Source organism: Alnus glutinosa, chromosome 6, assembly GCF_958979055.1.
Source record: "Alnus glutinosa chromosome 6, dhAlnGlut1.1, whole genome shotgun sequence".
NCBI lineage: Eukaryota > Viridiplantae > Streptophyta > Magnoliopsida > Fagales > Betulaceae > Alnus > Alnus glutinosa.
Genome location: NC_084891.1, coordinates 18,593,104 through 18,613,664, shown reverse-complemented (window position 1 = coordinate 18,613,664; position 20,561 = coordinate 18,593,104). Strand labels below are relative to the sequence as shown.

Sequence of the window (20,561 nt, the reverse complement as noted above, 5' to 3'; positions counted from 1 at the left end):
TGCAGGTTTTCGGAAGGACAAGAGCATCCAGGAAAGAATCTGCCCACGTCCTTTCCTTAGACAACCCGAAGTGGTCATGAAAAGAACACTAAGACAAGAAAACCTCTCGGTTGGAGGTCTCCAAATGTTGAAAGATTGAAGCCTTCAAAGATAAAGAAATTAAAAGGTGAATATTTCAAGTTATGATTTCATTTCAGTAACATATGAGGTCTCTTACAGGTTACAAAGATTTCCGAACAGAAAGGTAAAGCTCAACAACCTGACTACCTACCCCGAACGACTTAGCCTGCTGTCGCAGACTAAGGTTATGGGGGGTAGCTCTTTAAGGCGAGCAGAAAAGTTTCTCGGTTTGTCAATCACCAAGAGCAGGAAAGGTTTTTCGGTTTGTCCAACACCAAAAACAGGAAAAGTCAATCCTTCAGAGAATACGAAGAGACTACGGAAAAGAAAATGCCTAAGTAAAAGGCTTCTTTGAATACCATGATCAGAAAGGAAAGAATTAAAAGATAGAAATTTCATCCAAAATATATCATATTCAAAGTTTTGTACAGGTAAAGGAAAAAGAAGATAAAAATTCAAGACAAGAAACAGCGTCTAGCTGGCAGGATCGTCAAGAGGGTCTTCCTCGGGATTTGGCGCGTCAAGACCCCAATTCGGGACATCGGGCATGAACTCCTTACCGAACTCCTCCATCTCCTGGATGGCTTCTTCAGGAAAACCCACCAGCATCGGACCAACCGTCTCAGGATCAAATTTGTATTGGGGATTCATCACCAAAGTTCGAAAATTTTCGAAACCCCAATGACAACCCCGACACCAACTCTGATCCCGAAGATGTGGTGCATAGCTCAACTGCTTCTGGTAACGCTTGAGCTTTACCCGATCGGCGTCATATCTGGTCCTGAGCTGAATCAAGAGACTCTCCGAGTGATCCTGCGCCTTGAGAGCTTTATCCCTCTCGGCTGTAAGTCTTTCAACTTCATCTTTGAGCTTGTCCTTTTCGGCTTCGGCACTCAAAGCATTCTTGCACGCCTCGGAGCATTCGTTCTGCACAGCCGACAAACGGGTAGACAATTGATCTGCGCGATCCAGCTCGGAAGAAAGACTTTCAACAGAGCGAGTGTACCGATCGTTGGCCTCCAGTACTTCTTTCCTCAAACGAGCGTTAGCAGAACGCATCTCGGATATGAGCGAGTTCCGGGAGGCGAGTTCCTCGTCCTTGGACTGAAGAAGAGACTTCAGCGTCGCAACTTCATTCTCTAAACCCGAGATACGAGCTTGCACTTCGGGGGCAGGAGTAGGCGGAGGCGCAGGACGATTCTCGTACTTCTGCCAGAGGGCTGTCATCTTCACAAGGAGCTGTGAAAAGAAAAGTAAGCAAAGTCAGAATCAAGATGCAAGCGGAATGAAAAGGCCTAGCTCCAGAAACTTACTTGATAATGAGAGATAAGAATGCCTTGAGCAATTTTCTCGGGAGAAGACACCCCTGCACTCCCTAGATATCCCTCGGGGATTAAGTTCTTTATGGCCTCCATCGGATGACCCAGAAGACCCCTGCCCAAAACATCGAAACCGACCGAGACCCTAGGGGAAGGGCTGGGACCCGCATGAGGTTCAGCCCCTGCACTTGGAGCCGCTTCAGACCCGACAGATCTTAGTCCAGAAGGGCCAGCCTCGGCACGAACAGAAGTCTCGGGAAGCATACCTGCTTCAGGGATAACGTTCTCGGGGTCGATCCGAGGCTCCTCAGGCACTTCGATATGGGGAGTTATTTCGGGTTGACCAGAACCTTGAACTTCAGAAGCAGAGCCCGGTACCTCCTGATCAACCGCTTCCTGAAAGGCGCTAGGCTCTTCGACATCCTCAGCCTTGGGTACTCCAGTAGGAGTCTCGGTTTGTACAGGCGCAGAACATGAAGCTTGGGGGGTGGAGTGCCCCGTTTCACGATTTTCTTCAGGGGGTGGTGGCGTCTCTGGACGTTCTGAAGAAGGAGTTCGGGGAGTACTTTCTACTTCAGACTCTTCAACCAGAGGCTCATCTCGGGGGGTACCAGTTTCCTCATCCATCTCTTCAAGAGAGTCACCACTTGAAGTGACAGGATCGGAGGGTATTATAATCGCTTTACCCCACAAACGCCCGGCGTCCGCGAGTCTTTGAGCCATTCGGTCCTGGCCTGTGAGCTTCCGCTTCTTGGCCAGATGCTTCACCCTACGCGCGACTGGGACGTCTCGGGCCTCAGGTATATTTCCTTCTCCTTCTCCAGAGCCCTCAGGCACCGCACATTGTTCACCATGGAATGAAGCCTCGGAGCCAGACTCATCCCGTAGAACAAAAGAAGGAGCGGGGCTAACCTCGGGAATGAAATCCCGAAAGCTGGCAGACCCCTCTTCAACGCTCACCCTAGGTGATGGAGCCGAAGAAGAAGTCCTCCTGGCACCCGAAGCGGCCAAAGGAATCTTCTGTTTCTTTTGTGCAGGAACATCCCCGAGAACTTCCTCAGAATTTTTGAACGACCTCTTCTTAGTAGCAGGCCTCGGGGATGGAGGGGCGTCATTCCTCTTCTTGACAGCTCCCCTCTTGGTGATTAGCTGTTTATCTCTCGGAATGTCGTATCCGAGATACTGCCTCAGATTCTCCTCGGTGACGAGATTATCGAAATCAACCTCTTCAAACTTTTCGGCCTTGACCCTGGCAGCGGACCACCCACTTATCTCCTTAACATCCTCCAGTTCGGATACAGTGAGTGAAGGGGGGTCGCTTCGGTCAGATCGCAGCAATTGCCAAGCTCGAGGCATCATACGGTCTTCAGGAAGAAGAGTACCTTCGGGGCATTCCCATTCCCCGGAAACTCTGAAGAATTGCATCTCCCAGAACTTGTTGTTCGTCAGCCCACTCTTGAGCTTGATGAAGACAGGCGGGTGACGAACGCAGAGTTCAATCATCCCCTCTGCAGTCTGCCTCGGCCTGTAGATGTTGAAGAACTGCGGAATAGTCATCTCCTTCTTCAACACAAGCCTCCACAGAATGTAAGAGGCAAACAGATATCGCCAGGCATTGGGCATTACCTGACTGGGCGCGATCATCAGAAAGAGAACGAAGTTTCGAGCAATCTCCGGAAACGGTAATCGGAGCCCAGCAAGAAACATCCTCTCATAAAGGGTAATATCGCCGCCATTAATGGACCGAGCTCCAGGCGCCTGATAGAACATCTTCACAGTTGGAGAAATTTCATAGTTCGAGCGAAGGACACCCTCATGCTTCGCGAAGATGATGGAATCGACCCTGCTCTCCAAAGGAGAAAGATCCACAGAGCCGTCGGATCTCTTTGTCCGAGCCCTAGACGAGGCTGAGACAGCTTTCTTGGGAGCCATGGAAGAAAGAAGAAAGGCAGAAACAGAAAAATACAGAGAAAGGAAAAGTTTGGGGAGGAAGACGACAATGGAGTATCGAGAAAAGGAAGTATCAGTGAATGAACAGTACAATATCCCAACTTTAAACGCCTCCACTACCACGTGTCCGAAATGCCAAAGGGCGCTGTCGATTCAAAATTTCCGAAGGTAAAAAGGCGCGCCTTCCGTAAATTCAGCATTAAATACGCTGCCACGACAATACCATTTAATGATGACAAAAAGGCGGCTGTGCAGAGATGACGTCGACATTGGGAAAAGAAGCGGTCAAATTTAAAATTTGAACTGTTGAAAAGACGCGCCCTGCGCAAACATCAGATACAGACTGGCAGCCGGAAAGTAATTCTCTTATTTCCGTTTATTTCTGAAATTAGAGAATTAGGGGGGTAACTGTTAGGGATAAAATCAACCCTAGAGACACGTGGATCCAATGACATCTCGGAGTTATGTCTCGGCTACTTGTTCCGCATGGTTCCATCCAGTGAAGGGAAGGTCGTTTAGGTCCGAAGACATCTCGGAGATATGACGATGTCTCGGTCTTAACATTCCAGGTTACGGTATGTAAAATATCCCGAGATCTCCCAGCCAAGATGGAGTGAACATATCTCGGATATTTGTGCCTCGGAGTAATAACACCTCGGTATGATATCGAGTCGGTGCGGTATCTTCTCGGGGTGATATCCATTGGATGAGTCAACATCTCAGAGTATAAACATCTCGGACTTACACAACCCTGTTATGGTGAGGATATATCCCGAGATCTCCAGGTAAGAGCGGAAACGTCTCGGATATCATCACCTCGGAGGTCAGCTGAAATGTGCTACAGTCTCCTAAGAAGGTGCCATCCGCCACACCCGTCTCAGAATTCGATAAGAATAGAATCCCAGGAGATCAGGGATAAACTACAGATCCATGATTTATGGGATAAGATGGTTATTGACATGGAATCGAATTTAAAGAAGTACAAACGCAATCAACTGCGGATTCAACACTCCTACTCAAATTCCCAGAAGATATGATTAAAACTCAAACCAGGCTAGGACTCAAACTCCTAATCCAACTCAATGTCAAGAGGGTCCGGCCTATAAATAAAGACCGTCACACCAGGTATAAAGACACGAATTCTCTAAGCTCTTGAGATTAAGATTAAGAATTCTCTACAGAAAACTTTTTAGACTGACTTAGGCATCGGAGTGGGCGTGGTCGGCACCCCCGACGAGTTGTTTGTTCCTTTTTGTAGGGTTGAAGTGTTCGGTAGAAAATCAGGCAGCGAATCCTTAGGCGACACGTCACCATACCGGAAACTGTACCAACAGAAGGAATCTTGAATGTCTAGCACTAGGTGATTCATGACATTCCTGCAAAACAATTGATTTATGAGAAGAGTGGGAAGTTAAAATTATCTGTCCTTTATATTGCAAGTGATTTGTGTGCCATAAAAAATGGGGAACAATAGAAAGATCTTGTTGCCCCACTCAGTTGTAGGTGTCGTAGTCACAGGCGAAGTTGGCTCACCATTGGGTAACTCCGGAGGTGACTCTTCATTTTTTGGTCACTTACTACGCATTGAAGATGCTATTCTGAAGAGAAGAAAAACTCACACAAGTCAATTCTCACACAATACACACAGTCCAACCCAACCCAAAGGAATATACTTCCTTGATGCCCTCCACATGTAGGTGTAAGGGTGGTCCAAAATAGTTGTAAAAACTGTAATACTCCGAATATTAAATATGTTTAAACATGCTCTGATTATAACTTAAGGATGCGAGGATTGGTTCTCAGTTTGTAAGTGTGGGATTTTGGACTTTTAAAGAATTTCTGTGCTTGTCGAATGTTTGAGTAGGACATCGAACGCTCGACGATGAACATTAAAGTGGGACGCCGAATGTTCGATTGTAGCCCTAGACCAAATGTTTGAAAGTATAGTCGAACGTTCGCTTAAAACCTTAAGACTATTGGTTTGATAGTACACCCCAAACGTTTGATGGTTGGCAGTACTAAAAAATAACACATCGGTCTTACCCACTGTGTTTCTTAACCTATAAATACCTCCACCCCCACCTTTACCCTTTCACCTCATTTCTGCCCCTTTCTCCAGTGTGATCCTAAAGTGAGAGAGAGAGAAAATGAGGTATCTTGATTCTTGTTCTTCAAAGGAGGTAACAACTTAACCCCCCATTTTCTTTTTCTTTTTTTTTTTTTTTATTTTTTATTTTTTTTCTTTTTTCTTTTTTTTTTCTTCTTTTTTTTTTTTTTTTTTTTTTTATTTATTTATTTTTTTTTTATCATTTTTATTAGGTTGTTATATTGTTTCTAACCTGCTGTTTAGTTAGTTTTTCGTGCCCTATCTTATGGTTTTCAATCTCTAGTTAGTTTTTTGTTTTAATACAAGATTAACATTGGATTAGTGGCTTAATGGTGTTGGACGATCTTATGCATGGGTGCGTTATTGTGGTTTAGGATTGTGTTAGAGATCATGTAAGGACCGTAGGTCATGTCAGAATGAGGTTTAGAATAGATTTTTGGTTTTGAAATAGTTTATGTCCAGTACCAAACATTTGACCTCTCATGAGAACTTTGTAGAGAAACAATATGCCTCGTCTAGTGGAATGTTGCTACCGGAAGCCATATCGTATTGACTTAAGTTGGTAATGAGAAGCTCTCTCTTTTGACTACGAAAGAAGATTATAAACTCTTTTTTTTTTTTTTTTTTTTTTTTTTTTTTTTTTTAATTTGTGCCCTTACGCGGATTAAGCTATACCTGGGCTACAGTAAAATAGGAATAAGGGTAAAAGTAACCTTGTAACCAAACACTTCAGACTTTAACACCAAACCAGAATAAGAGAGTACACGTGTGGGAATATGTCTATCCGTGTACTGGAATAAAAACTTGCCACCAAGTGGTGCCACCAAACAGCACCCTTCTTTCTCAAATAAACTCAATCGCCCAGCTCCACTATAGCAGCCTCCCTACGCACGGCTGCCCACCACTGCTTCCAGCCTTCGCCGTTACCGGAGAGAACGCCGTCAGCCACCGACTGCCGTCCTCGCACTCAGCCCAGCGACACTACTCCGACGTTGCAGCACCACGCAAACCCACCGCTCAACACTCGCAAAACAGCTCGGGTTCACCGTCAGCCACTGCCGGTCACCGCGCCAGACCACGGAGCAGAACCCTTACCAACGTGACAGCAACCACCAACACCCACGCACGGCGGAGAGGAAATCCAGCTTTTGCAAGGCCTCGGCATAGGTAACCCACTCGCAACGATGGCTCATTGTACGTTATAGACAAACTTCCCACAAAAGAACTGCTCTGATAACAGATGGTAAGAACCGTAGTTCTTATTGACGGAAATCAGAGAAAAAACAGAAAAAGAAAAGGTATGACCACTTCGAGGGGTTCTATCCTCCACAGATTGCGTATAGCAATTGATTGAAATTCTTGTTCGGTGAAAGGATTGTAGAAATAATCCTAACCTAGCAAGGAAAGGAATCCTAACCTAATAAGGAAATGATGTATTAGCTTAATAATAATAATACTAATTTGGGGTTTCTAACACCTATCTTTCCATTTCCTTCATTATCTCACCACTAATCATACTATAATTTGAACGCCCCACAATTATTTGTTTGGGTGCTCATGAGAAATCTTTTCCCTGAAAACTTTTTTCTTTCTTTGTTTGTTTAATTGTTTGTGTTATTTGGAGTTTTAGATAATCGGGAAAAATGGTTTTATTGAAAACATATATGTAGGCCCAATGTCATACATACAATTCTTAAAACCACTCCTCGTGTAGTTTGTTTCCGTTTGATTTTTTTTTTTTGCAAGAAGCGTTGAAGCGCCAGATAAAAGTTTCTTTCAATGTGTGTGTGTGTGTGTGTATACATATATATAATGCATTTACTTCATCCGTTTGACTAGCGACCAACTAGGTCTATGTCAAAAAGAAAGCATTTTGCTCTGTAGCGGTTATTTGCAAGAAGAAAGCGAAAAAGAAAGCTTCGGTTGCAGGGGAGGAGGGAAGCTCTCTGCTTCCCTCCTCCGACGGTGTTTTAGGGTTTGCTTTATTTAGATTTCGGTAGGTGTTCTCTTCGATCCTTCTTAGGGTGTCTTCAACATCGTGGAGGAGAGGGGGTTTTCTTCTCATCCTGTTTCAGGGATGGAGAAGTGTGTTTTCTTGTTGGCTCTTTTCTGCTGTTTAGTTTTGGGGGGTTCTAAAGGACGCTCCCCTTTTCTGCTGCGTGGAGTCCGGTGCTGATGTTGATTTTGAGTAGGTCTCCACAAACAGTCAAACTTTGTTTTCGTTGAAAGGGTCTCCATTAGGGGCGAGAAGATCTGTCCGGAGAAGACGAAGACTCTTGATGATGGTTTTCACCCATTCCGATTTCCGATAGAGTGAGGAATTCCAGGATCTGGCGGTTTTTGCTTTATTTTGTTGGATTTGTTGTTTTAAAGGATGTGGCTATTGGATTTGATGGAATTGATGGAGCCGATCGGTGCTTAGGTTTTCTCCATGGAAGTCTGCAATGACGACGGCAAATGGATTTTTGCTGGGAGGGAGGTTCGGGTGAATGAGCGGTTTCTTCATTTTTAACCGCTCTCTTGCACAAGGAGCACTAGGCCGAGAATTTCGGTTAAGCTACGGTTTTTTACACCGTCCGATTTTTATGGAGATTATTTTGGTGCTTTAGCAGTTTGTGCACTTAAACTGTCGAGCACAAAGGGGAGGGGGGAATGGGTTTTGGTCCCTTCGATCGATGCAGTTGGAGTTCTTTTTCTGCTTTCGTGTTTTAGTTTTTCTGTTTTCTTTGTTGGTGTTTTTGGTCCTTCCTGGTTTTTCCAGCGAATGTTAGAGTCTCCTAACCCTTATGGTTCTGTGGAGGTGTTGTCCCCTCGGTGTTGTTCCGGAGGGGGTGGTTTGTCGGTGTTTGGTTTTTTGGCAGTGTGCTCTGTGCTGATCAAAACTAGTCTTTGCTTTTTGCACAGGATGTGTGACCGACTCCCTTTAAAGATAAGGATTATGTCACCGTAGAGGCATCATTCTGTTGGGCTAGGTTTTATTATTTGTAGCATTTCTGTCTGTAATGGTCTGAGTCTTTTGGCTCAGGTGAGGTATCCACCTGGTTGGAGGTGTCTTGTATACACCTTTATGGTGGGATTGTTCTGTACCCTTCTTTGATTAATGAAAGATTTTATCTTTCCTTCAAAAAAAAAGAAAAAGTATGTCAAACGAAATTGTGTGGAAATTGGGGAATGGAGAAATAAGTTGAGAGCAATTGGATCATGTTACTATCTTATCTTCTTGGGCAGTTGCGTTGCTTTTTGCTGATGAGTTAACCGAGCTACTTGTGAGCGATTTGGGATTGGTGTGTTTGTCAGTACTGTGGACATGAGAAAAGATTGAAATTTAGGTCCATTTTGCAGCAAGTTGTGATTAAAGAATTGTTGAGTTCTGATTTAAGTTAGCATTCAAACATAAGAAACATTTTCCATTGTTATTGGATTGTGGAGTAGGGAGACAGGGTAATGGGTCGTTTAAATTTGAAAATATGTGGTTGCAAGTGGAAGGTTTTGAGGAGTAGGTTAAGAGGTGGTGGGGCTCCTACATATATGAAGGTACGTCAAGTTATGTGTTCGCGCGAAAGTTAAAAAGTTTTGAAAGTTGACCTGAAAAAATGGAATGAGGAGGTATTTGGGAATGTTGGGGGTGCAAAAAAAGGAAATGGAGAAGGGTCTGAGTGAGCTGGATATGATTGCTGAGTAGAGACCGTTATATGAAGAAGAAAATATCAAGAGAGAAGAATATTCTAGAAGTTTAGAGCAGAGTATTTATCTTGAAGAAGTTAGTTGGAGACAAAAATCAAGGGCATTGTGGTTAAAAGAAGGTGATAATAATACGAAGTTCTTTTATCGGTTGGCAAATTCACACAGGAGACATAATTCGATTGAGTCACTAGTGGTGGATGGACATCTGACTGATGAGTCAACAGTTATTCAAGATCACATTGTCTATTTCTATAAAAAGCTATATTGTGAGCAATATCAATGGAGACCAAGGGCAGGTGACTTATCATTTCTTTCCATTGATGATAGGAAAAGAATATGGATGGAACGAGAGTTCGAGGGAGGTAGTATGGAATTTCAAAGGCGATAAAGCCCCATGTTGTGATGGATTTACTATGACATTTTTCCAAAGTGTTGGGAGGTTTTAAAGGTTGATATTATTGCAGTTCTAAAGAAATTTCATAGCAGTGGAAAATTCGAAAAGAGTCTAAATGCTACTTTTGTTTCGCTTAATCTAAAGAAAAGCCGGAGTGGTGGAAATTAAGGATTTTCGACCTATAAGTTTAATAGGTGGAATGCACAAAATCCTTTCAAAGGTTCTGGCAAACAGGTTGAAGTCAGTGTTGGGGAAGATTGTTTCTCACTCTCAGAATTCATTTATCAAGGGGAGACAAATCCTGGACTCTGTATTGGTGGCTAATGAATGCTTGGAGAGCCGGCTTCGCTCTGGAACACCGGGTATTATTTGCACATTGGATTTGGAGAAGGCCTATGACCATATAAATTGGAAGTTTTTGCTTTATTTGTTGGAGACATGTGGTTTTGGAGAGAGATGGCGAGGCTGGATTGCTCATTGTATATCAACTGTATGTTTCTCTATCATTATCAATGGGTCACCTTCAGTGTTTTTTAGTAGTTTACGAGGTTTACGACAAGGGGATCCTTTGTCTCCTTTACTGTTTGTGTTGGTGATGGAAGCTTTAAGTTGGATGTTGTCTACAACAGTGGAAAGCGGGCGACTCTCTGGGTTTTTCGTGGCTCAAGATATCAGGAGGCTATGATTGTGTCTCATTTATTATTTGCAGATGATACCTTGATCTTTTGTGACCCTAATGTTGAACAATTCCAAGATTTGAGATGCTTGCTACTATGTTTTGAAGCGGTTTGGGGGCTGAAAATCAACTTGTCTAAATCCGAGATTGTTCTTGTAGGTGATGTAGGGGATGTGGAGGAGTTGGCTAGCATTCTTGGGTGTGGGGTGGCTTCACTTCCTATAAAGTATTTGGGTCTTCCTTTGGGTGCTAAGTATAAGGTATTCTAATATTTGAACTAGATTGGCAGGGTGGGAGAGATTGTATTTATCAAAGGGTGGGAGGTTAACATTGATCAATAGTACTCTTTTGAATTTGCCAACATATTTTTTTGTCCCTCTTCCCTATTCCAGTAGTTTTAGAGGGATTTCCTTTGGGGGGTATTGGAGATGAGTTTAAATTCTATCTGGTTAATTGGTCTACGATTTGTTCATTGAAGGTTTCTGCCGCCCGGGGGGGGGGGGGGGGGGTTTAGGAGTGAGAAATATGATTCAGTTTAATAGAGCTTTGTTGGGTAAGTAGCTATGGCGGTTTACTATGGAAAGGGATGCTCTTTGGAGAAAAGTGGTAGATATTAAATATGGCAGTATGAGGGGTCGGTGGTGTTCTAAGGAGGTTGGGGGTTCTTTTGGAGTGGGAGTGTGGAAATGTATTAGGAGGGGTTGGGATGCTTTTGCAGCTCATGTGAGATATGAGGTTGGAGATGGTTCTCGAGTATTGTTTTGGCATGATGTGTGATGTGGGGATTACCTTTAAAGCTTCTTTTTCTAGAACTGTTTACTATTTTGTGTGGTAAGGATACATGAGTGGCGGAGAATATGCAGAGACAAAATGGTTAAATTCTGTGGAATATTTTGTTTACTTTACCTGTATATGATTGGGAGGTGGAAGTGGTCTCTAGATTTTTTGAGATGTATTATCTTAAAGTAAGGTATGAGGGAGAGGATAAAATTTGTTGGATTCCATCACGAAGGAAATCATTTGAAGTGAAGTCTTACTTTAAGGTATTTTCTAGTCCTATACATTCTTCTTTTCCTTGGAAGAGTATTTGGAAAGTTAAAGTTCTTCCAAGAGTGGTTTTCTTTGTGTGAACGGCGACATTAGGGAAATTTACGCAAGGGGAATATTATTATGATGGTGTGGTGCTATATGTGTAAGACTTGTGGAGAGTCCGTTGATCATTTGTTCCTGCATCGTATGGTTGCTATAGAATTGTGGAGTACACTATTGCAGCTGTTTGGTGTTGTGTGGGTTATGCCGTGATCGGTGAAAGAGCTGTTGGGGAGTTGGAGGGGGTAAATGGGCAACCGGTTGTTGGTGCCGATTTGGAGAATGGTTCTATTGTGTTTGATGTGGTGTTTATGGAAGGAACAGAATGCATGCAGTTTTAAAGATTGTGAGACTGGTTCGATTAATTTGAAGAAGTTGGTAATACAAACATTGTTTATGTGGAGAGTGACGTTACAATGTATGTCTGAGTGTTCTTATTCTGATTTTTTAGATTTGTGTTCTTTCTCTTTGAATTAGGGGTATCATGTATATATCCTGTTTACTTTGGGTTGCGCCCTTTTGCGTTTATTTTTGAAATGTACTTTACTTGTCAAAAAAGAAAAAGAAAAAAAAGAAACATGTTTCTTTTACATATGCCATGAAAGTTGGGGATTCTGGTCTTATGGTAGGAGTCTTATTGGAATATCAATTTGAAATTGATATTAGAATGATCGTTGACTTTAAAAAAAGAAAATCTCCTTTCTAGTTAAGAAAGTAAAGATCTTTTGGTTCTTTTGGATGAAAAATTGAAACAAGAACATCATTTGGTTGGTTGGAAGTAGCTCTATTTGTTGAAGGGTGGTAGGATCGATCACTTTGATTAAAAGCACTCTTTCCAACGTGCCTACTTATTATTTGTCCTTGTTTCCCATCCCTGTTGGTGTTGCTAATCGTATTGAGAAACTTCAGTGGGAATTTTTGTGGGGTGGAATTGGTGATAAATTTAAATTCCATCTAGTAAATAGGTCAAAGATTTGTACTCCGATATCCTCAAGTGGCTTGGGGGCTAGAAATATGCTCCTGTTTAACCGAGCTCTTTTGGGGAAGTGTTTATGGCGATATGCCACATAAAGGTAGGCTCTGTGGAGGTCGGTTGTAGATTTTAAATATGGCAGCATGTAGGGAGGGTGATGTTCTAATGCGGTTACTGGGTCCTTAGGGATTGGGGTGCGGAAAAATATTAGGAGGGGTGGGAGAATTTTCTAGATTTGCTAGATTTGAGGTGAGTGATGGCTCTAAGATAGTATTTTGGCATGATGTTTGGTGTGGGGATCATACTCTAAAGGTAGCTTTTCCATATTAATTCAATATCTCTTGCTTAAAGGATGCTTTCGTGGAAGATCATTTACAATTTTCTAACGACTCCCTTTAGTGGAACGTTAATTTTATCATAGTGGCCATGACTGGGAGATAGACTTCTTTACTTCGTTCTTCAATTTGTTGTATTCCATCAGACTGAGATGGCGTGGTGAAGACAAGTTTTGTTGGGCCCCTTCCAAGAGATGGATGTTTTGAAGTCAGATTATTCGATAATGCCTTACTTCCCAATGATAGTACTCTTTTCCCTTGGAGGAGAATTTAGCGGAATAAGGCTTCCTTGAGGGTGGCTTTCTTTGCTTGGATGACCGCTTTAGGAAAGATTCTAACTATGAATAATTTAAGGAAGTAGCATATCATGGTGGTAGATTAATGTTGCACGTGTAAGAAGAGTGGAAAAACCATGGGCCTTCTTTTTCTCCATTGCGAGATAGCTAGTTCCTCATAGAACTCTATTTTTATCTATTTGAGATTGGGTGGGTCATGCCTCAACGAGTGGTGGATCTCTTGGCTTCTTGGAGATGGTAGTTTAGTAGACATCATAATATAGCAATGTCGAAGATGATTTCGCCTTAATATGGTGTATTAGGAGAGGACGCAATGATTCGAGTTTTGAAGATTATGATTGGATGTGGCGAAATTAAAGACCTTTTTGTTCAAAACCTTTTATCACTGGATGACTGCCTATAATTGTTTTCATATTTTCAATTTTCATGATTTTCTTGATTTTTTCTTTTCTTTTTTCATAATGTGTTTTTCTTGTATGCTTCATGTGTTTTCTTGTGTGCTTCATGTGTACTTTGGTTGTGTATCTTTGCACTTTTAATGAAATTTGATTGTTTATAAAAAAAGAAGAAGAAATAACTGAGCATTATAATTATTTGGAAGTGTTCTAGAAATTCAGCCAGTCAAATGGTTTGAACGGTCCATTACTTTGTCTATGAAGGTGATGTAAGTGGCAAGAAGCTGGTTTTGTTTGATTATAGTTTTATTCAGTTTTAGGGTCACGGATATGCATGTAATTCTTAGATTTCTAGAGTGGACTGTTGTTTGGATCTATTAGGTCTTATTTTCTATTTTAGTATATTATTTGGTTTAATTTATGTGTTTTAACAATTCTCTAGTTTGGGCTTAGTAGCAAAGCTCCTAGAGTGTAAGTCTGAGAATTTTCGGCAATAAACACTCTTGAGTGTGATGCAATCCCTATCCAAGGTATGATGCTGAGGAAATATATGGTGCAACATTTAAGGAAAACTAGGCGTGATGCCTAGCTCTGTTTCTTTTTCTTCTTACTCATGTTATTTTTTACGGGCCTTAACGGCAAGCCAGAAACTTGTGTTTTGCTTCCAAACCAAATTCCTTTCTTTACTTTACTAGGGAGACCCTAGAAAGTTAGCTTTACATACCTATACTATCATAAAACCCTTAAACAAATTGCTTTTTAGAAAGTCCTAGGTTAAATTTGGTATCACAGCCTTTGTCCTACATCATCAGGACTCAAATATTTCATGCAGAAGATTATATCATGTGTGTTGAATGCTTAATTTCTCTATTGGATTGGCAATGTTGAGCACAAGTTGAATTGGTGTATACATCTATTATTGTTCTTGGATCTGTATTTAAGAATTAGATTTCATGATCTAACACACTACTAGTATGGGAGCATGGCTTGCGTTTTTAGTGTGTTAGTAATTCCTATGAACCAGATATGGCACTTACTCACATATGTAATGACTTTAAATTGCAGGATATTGAAAAGGGGGTAGGGTGCATCAATATATTAAATGGGAGATCCTTCATTTTTTGATCGAATGATCAACAATCTCTGTGCAACGTCCAAGTATGTACATCATACTTCTAATTATATAATCATATATCTTTGTTGTTGTTATCGTGGAAAGTATGAGCATCATAAATTTCAAGAGATATGCTATATACACTCTCACTCTCACGCTCCCAAGTCATACTCTGTGACATGACAGTGAAAATTATTATTGGATTTTAGATTTTGGATTTAATCGTGATTTTCACTACCACGTTATTAAGTGTGTACTTGGGAGTGTGAGAGTGGGAATGTATGTAGCATTTCTCAAATTTTAAATGACCTTTTGTTTTACATGAACTTTTTAGGATTACTGAACTGAAATAAGCGCTAAATGTATATGAGAGCTGGATTGTTGTGGTGGGGTGCCCCCAATTCTAACATATGGGCTTTCCTCACACATTGTCTTGCAGCACTCATCTTCGTGTGTGTTTCATGAAAGCACACCCTCTTTCTCCTTATCTAACATGATACTTTGTGAATAAATTTAAGGTTTTATACTGGTTATCCAAAGGATCTTGGGCCATCACGGGTTATTCATTTTACATCTGAACGTGAGTTCGTTCAGCTGCTTCATGAAGGTCATCCTGTAGTTGTTGCCTTTACGATCAGGTTGGTTGGAGCGCACCCATGCTTTTGGTATCTCTTAATCATTTCACTCTATGCATTAACTACTTACTAGGGATGGTGCAGGGGTAATTACACAAAACACCTTGACAGAGTACTGGAGGAAGCTTCTGCCGAGTTTTATCCACATGTTAAATTTATGCGCGTAAGTTATATGTGAATGTTGCTCTATCATACATTTTGCTATTCAAAATTATAAAATTTCGTCAACTTTATAATCGCATCACATATTTTGGATAGATGAAATGTTAAACTCTGCTGCCAGATCGCAATCCTATTGGCATCTGACTCATAACATTTGGTTCCATGATTTTGGTTCTTGTGCTGGTGTTTCCAGGTCGAGTGTCCAAAATATCCTGGGTTCTGCATAACACGGCAGAGGAAGGAATATCCATTTATCGAAATTTTTCATAGTCCGGCACAGGTTGGAAAATCTTTTATTTTTTTTTCTTATATTTGTTCCTTCTGGTATTGTTATCACCACATTGTACTAGTGCCTTCATCATATAATTAACCGGGTGGAAGTTGATCAATTTTTTTTTTTTTTTCAATGTATAGACAATACAAAAATCAACCACATGATACAAGCCAGCACCTACTTCAATATGGATTGCCTTTATTGTTTTGTTCCATTGAATAGATTGCCTTTTAGGACAAGCACTTACTCACATTTGATAAGTAATAAAATTTAATAAAAAAAAAAATTGTAAGGCTCTCCTAAGTACACAAGAATTATACAGAGGAACAACCAAACAATCGCAAAGAGAAACCCAACAAACCCGCAAGAACCTAAAGCCCTCAAACCCGAACCTCACATGGAACACTTGACTCTACTTCATATGAGCCTTGCATTTTCAGGGCCGAGAGGACGCACTTGCATCACCGTAGTTAATGGAGCTTTTCAGATTCAATAACTCCCTCCTACCTTTAAACTTAGGACGTGCAACCTTTGCTTTCCGATGAAAATCCTCTTCCATGGCATCTGGAATTGCCAAGTATGGATCCTCGTCCTCTTCATCGTCCCACGCCCAATCCAGGGGCATGTTGGGGGGAAAAACACCCAAAGGATGAGGGGATACTCCATCCTCCCCATCCTAAAGCTCATTGCTCTGATCCCACACAATAACCTCCCCAGACAGGCTAAAACGTACCGGCCATTGCTGAGACTGGATCAAGAAAGTTCACCCTGCAACCCACACCCTTATCTGCGATTGGAGTGACGCAACTACCCGAAGGGATTGTAAGAACCTTTCTAATTGACACCCCTGCCACCTCATATTCCTTAAGAACTAGAGTCGATGACGACGCGACCAACGCTTTAGGCAAGAGAATGGAATTAACTTGCATACTCGGGTTAAGAAACCCCCTCCGTAGGAAACCCCTCAACGGAGTAGTATGCTTAACAACAGCCTTCACAGAAGCTGCCACACCACCCAAATTCGGCACTGATTGCATCGCATCCAGTGGCTTAGACACCAACTTCAAGCTCTGCAATGGCTTAGACACCATTGGGAACAAGGGTTCCCTGGCTCTGTCGTAGGGGTGTCGCCCAAGAAAGGAGTTTGAGGTATCCCACAGGCAATATATAACCTCAACACTGCCACAGAATCTGCAAAAAAGACTCGCATCCAATTGCAGAGCTCTGCCTTCCCTAGCCTTCCTATAGTAACTCTGGAATGGCTTAGAAACCAATGTCACTGGAGTAGAGGAACAGAGCCTCTCTCCCAACTCAGCTGCTCGAGTAAGAGTTACTGGAAAAAAGTGGAATCTGTGAAGGGAAGGATTGCTGACTCTGAAAATCTGGTGCTGGAGAAGACCCTTCAGACCTAATAAACCATTTGTTGTCTGCATCTGGACTAGGTGATCTTTTTCTAGTAGCTAAACCTACAGCAAGTCCTCTGCACTTTTTGGAGTAAAACAACATGTTGTTTTATGCTCTCTGGCAGGATTTTCCCATACCTGCCTCACTGGAGGGTCTTTTTTTATTTTTATTTTTATCATTATTATTTTTTTTATAGGGTAATAAAAACAAAGTGTTAGAAATTATTGCTAAGAGACTGTTAATTCTTTCCGGAAGAAGGAAGTTGGTCATGGTTTGAAAAAGAACGATTTCGTGTGTCGGTGAATATTGCTCTTTCCAACAATCTTGTCCACAAAAGAGGTTCTGTTCTAAACACAATCGTTAAAGGAATTGGAGACAAGTGGTGGAAGTATCAAAGAAGGAAGAAATTGTAAGCATTGGAGGCGTCGACCACGAGGGTGAAGTTTTCCTTCAAGGAGGATTTAAGCGTTCCAGGTAAGTAGGTTTTGGTTCGAAGCAGTCTTTTGAAAAGAGGAAAAAACATTGAGAAAAATATATATTTTGAATATATATATATATATATCATTTTATTCTTGATGAAGTTTTACAAAAAAGTGTGACCGGGAGCCTCAAAAATATTTTCGCCAAACTATATGATTTATGACATTATAGTTGTCATGAAACGAAAAGGCCAAATTTCCCATGATATCTGATTACAAAAAGATATATCGTAGTTTCTAATGCTGTGAAATGGAAAGTTATAGCTGTATTGAACAATTTTTATTTTTGAAAAGTATATATGATTAAAAGGGGCACATGTGGAATAATGTTTGAAGAATGAGGGAATGCCATATAGAATGATGATATGATTGATAGTATGGAGATAATTTTTTTTTTTTTAACAACGCATGTGCCCATTTTTCTATACGAGTTGGACTCCACGACACACATAATACAGAGAGACACGACCATTACCGAGTAGATAACATAGATAGATAGCATGACACAGCCACACTGAAAGATGTTTTAGAAGGTGTGGGCTATCATTAAGTGACCTTCTCTTGAGTGTGCACCCATGGTGAAGGACATTTGAGAGGTCATGGTCGATGAAGGAAGTTCTCACTTCATAGTCAGCTCCCCTGTGGCCACTGGTTGATCTATAGAAGTCCTTCGGAACCGATTCTCATTATTTTTCCAAGGCCCCCATGCCGTGACTTGACTTTTAGTATGATGAATGAGTGGAAAGATCTTTATAGATCATATGGAGGTTAATAGTACAAGTATAGCCAAAGGGGAAAGCTAGGAGGTGATACAGTATCCACAGACCATAGTTATTATAATTATTAGTATTAGTATCAGTATTAGTGCTGCTACTACTAGTCTTAGTAATAGTACTACTACTACTAAAAGGAAAATTTTTGATCATATGGTGAAAATGTTTTAAGAGAGACGTTATGCTCATGAAAGTTTTCAAAAATTACAGTTATATCCGAATGAAGATTTTTCATAAATACAATCAGTAATATCATGTGTTTATAAATGAAGAAAGAGGAAAAGAGGCTCACTTTACACACCGTTCTAGAGCTTATCTGCATACTGAGCCGTGGATTCATCCTTCCATTTGTAAATGTCAATTTACAAAGAATACTGAAGCTGGAGCAGAGTGGCAAGCTTAGACGACCAGGCTGAGCTTAAGGCTCGACAGAAGGTCTCAGAAGGGGTTTCATTTAAGTATCTATATGCGATGTTGTGATATTTGTATATTTTTATGTTGAAATGACTCCTTATGTTTTTATAGACTTGGATAGCCTAGTCCATTGCAGTGTAATGCTAAAGGCTTCTGATGTTTTAGTGCTCTGGTGTTGATGCATTTACTAAGGCATGATCACCCTGCTCCAATGTTGACAAGAGGTAGCTCACACCCCCGACCTTTCCTAAGAGCATCTCCAACATATGCTTTAAAACCCAAGTTCTTTAAAGTTTGGCTAATAAAGGCTCAAAACTCCACTCCAGCGGATTGTCTTCAAGTTCTTCAAACCAAGATTTTGCTACAGTGCTTGCCTATTTCTAAAGAAGCACTGTAGGTTCTCTTTTAATTTGTTTAATCGTTTCTCTTGTATTTCTCTCTATCCCTGTTTCCTTCATCTCCATCTCTCATCACAAAACGCTGCATTCATAGAGCCTCTAGCCTGGAATGAAGTTATCATTGCCACGAGCAATGGTAGTTCTGAGCTACATCTTAGTGACCTCCGCAGCCACACCCATCTATCAGGGCCCTTCAACCACACCTGTGCCTAACCCAAGACAGACCAAAGTCATCCTGCCCAAAAAGAAGACCCTCAAATGGTCCATTGGGGTTGCTTCAGGCGAGTACGGTAGCCCACCGACCACGTTGAAGCTTTAGAAACTTCTGGGGAGGTGAAGAAGAGGACCTTCTGAGCTCTGATGAGTTTATGTGGAACAAGGACTTCATGGGTCGGTTTCAAAGATTCAAAACAATGACTTTTCTCCGTAGTATTAACCTTTGCTCTTTGTTATTAGCCATCTGGGTTTCCTTTAATTCATGTGCATGTGCCTGTTTCTTTATTGAATTTTGTGGCTTTGTTCTTGAACTTGATTATGGAGTATAGTATTTGGCTGATTGAAGATGACTAGGCTAAGTTTTCCAGTCAAATTATTTGGTTTTGTTTCTTAATAGCCGGCACAACGTTGTATTATTCACCTCCATTTTGTGCAGGCTTCTAACCAGGGAAGGGTTGCTGATCCAAATGTTACAAAATACTCTGTGAAGGTTCTACCTGTAAGTTTTGGAGCTTCTTATTTTCTGGCTATCACGTTTTATTTTTTAATTTTTCAAGATTAAAGTAATGTATGATTTGTTCTTCTATCTGCCAATCTCCAGTTCAATTATGACCAGAGTGCCTATGGATTTAGAGAATTCTTCAAGCGCCATGGTATACGGGCATCAGAGGCAAAGTAAAATCAGGTTGGAAAAAGTTTAATTTAGAAACTTGATCAACATACCATAGATTCTTCTGTATAATGTCTAGTAGATTTTTAACTCAAGGGCTTAACTCTTTCAAATCTTTGAAATAAATTTATTTTGGATCATGTCTTTTTGTTTGGTATATGATTTCTATTTTTCGTCTTATGAAATATAAGGGGAATAGTATTTTCCTGCAACTGAGAAGCTCAAACCCCTTGGAAGGCCACTAAGAATTTCATCGATGACGCTTTTCTCCTGTAGATTTGGCAATTCAAATTAATGAGTCAGATATTGGGACAGAGTTTTAGGATGAAAAATCAGCTCTTTAAATCAAGTGTCTTTTGCACATTTTATGTGAAATTAAATTTGATATATTAACAAAAATTTCATTGATATGTAAAATTGATCCCCCTATAGTGGATTAGAGAAATTTCTTTGAACTCAGTTTATAAAACTGTCAGGTGTCGATTGAGCTTGTACATTTTTAATAGTTATTAAAAAAACATGTGCTTTTCACTTACTAATTAAAAAAAATGTGGTTGTCATTAATCTTATGTCAATGATTTAAGAGCATTGCTAATTCTCAGTATAGGTGCGATCCATACTTACATCTGTACAATGCCTCATACTGTAACACCTTCAAAATTAATTAACTGGTAATTAATTTAG

At 40.9% G+C, this 20,561-nt stretch overlaps 2 protein-coding genes across 3 annotated transcripts; both read left to right on the top strand.

The window, feature by feature from the left end:
• The first annotated feature begins 6,322 nt into the window (after positions 1-6,322).
• On the top strand, positions 6,323-20,346 carry LOC133870047 (uncharacterized). Of its 2 annotated transcripts, XM_062307082.1 has the most exons (8): positions 6,323-6,663; positions 14,404-14,496; positions 14,971-15,090; positions 15,172-15,250; positions 15,443-15,529; positions 19,644-19,706; positions 19,809-19,892; positions 20,069-20,346. In XM_062307082.1, the coding sequence occupies exons 2-7, from the start codon at positions 14,441-14,443 to the stop codon at positions 19,884-19,886; spliced, it is 483 nt and encodes a 160-aa protein (XP_062163066.1). In that variant the 5' UTR covers positions 6,323-6,663; positions 14,404-14,440; the 3' UTR covers positions 19,887-19,892; positions 20,069-20,346. The 2 variants fall into 2 exon arrangements, with proteins under 2 accessions (XP_062163066.1, XP_062163065.1); XM_062307081.1 differs by lacking the exon at positions 20,069-20,346 and having other exon boundaries at positions 19,809-20,025.
• LOC133871585 (uncharacterized) lies at positions 9,774-11,680 on the top strand. Its single transcript, XM_062309013.1, has 4 exons — positions 9,774-10,064; positions 10,115-10,510; positions 11,174-11,220; positions 11,500-11,680. Exons 1-4 carry the CDS (start codon positions 9,774-9,776, stop codon positions 11,678-11,680), a joined length of 915 nt encoding a protein of 304 aa, XP_062164997.1.
• Positions 20,347-20,561: the final 215 nt, after the last annotated feature.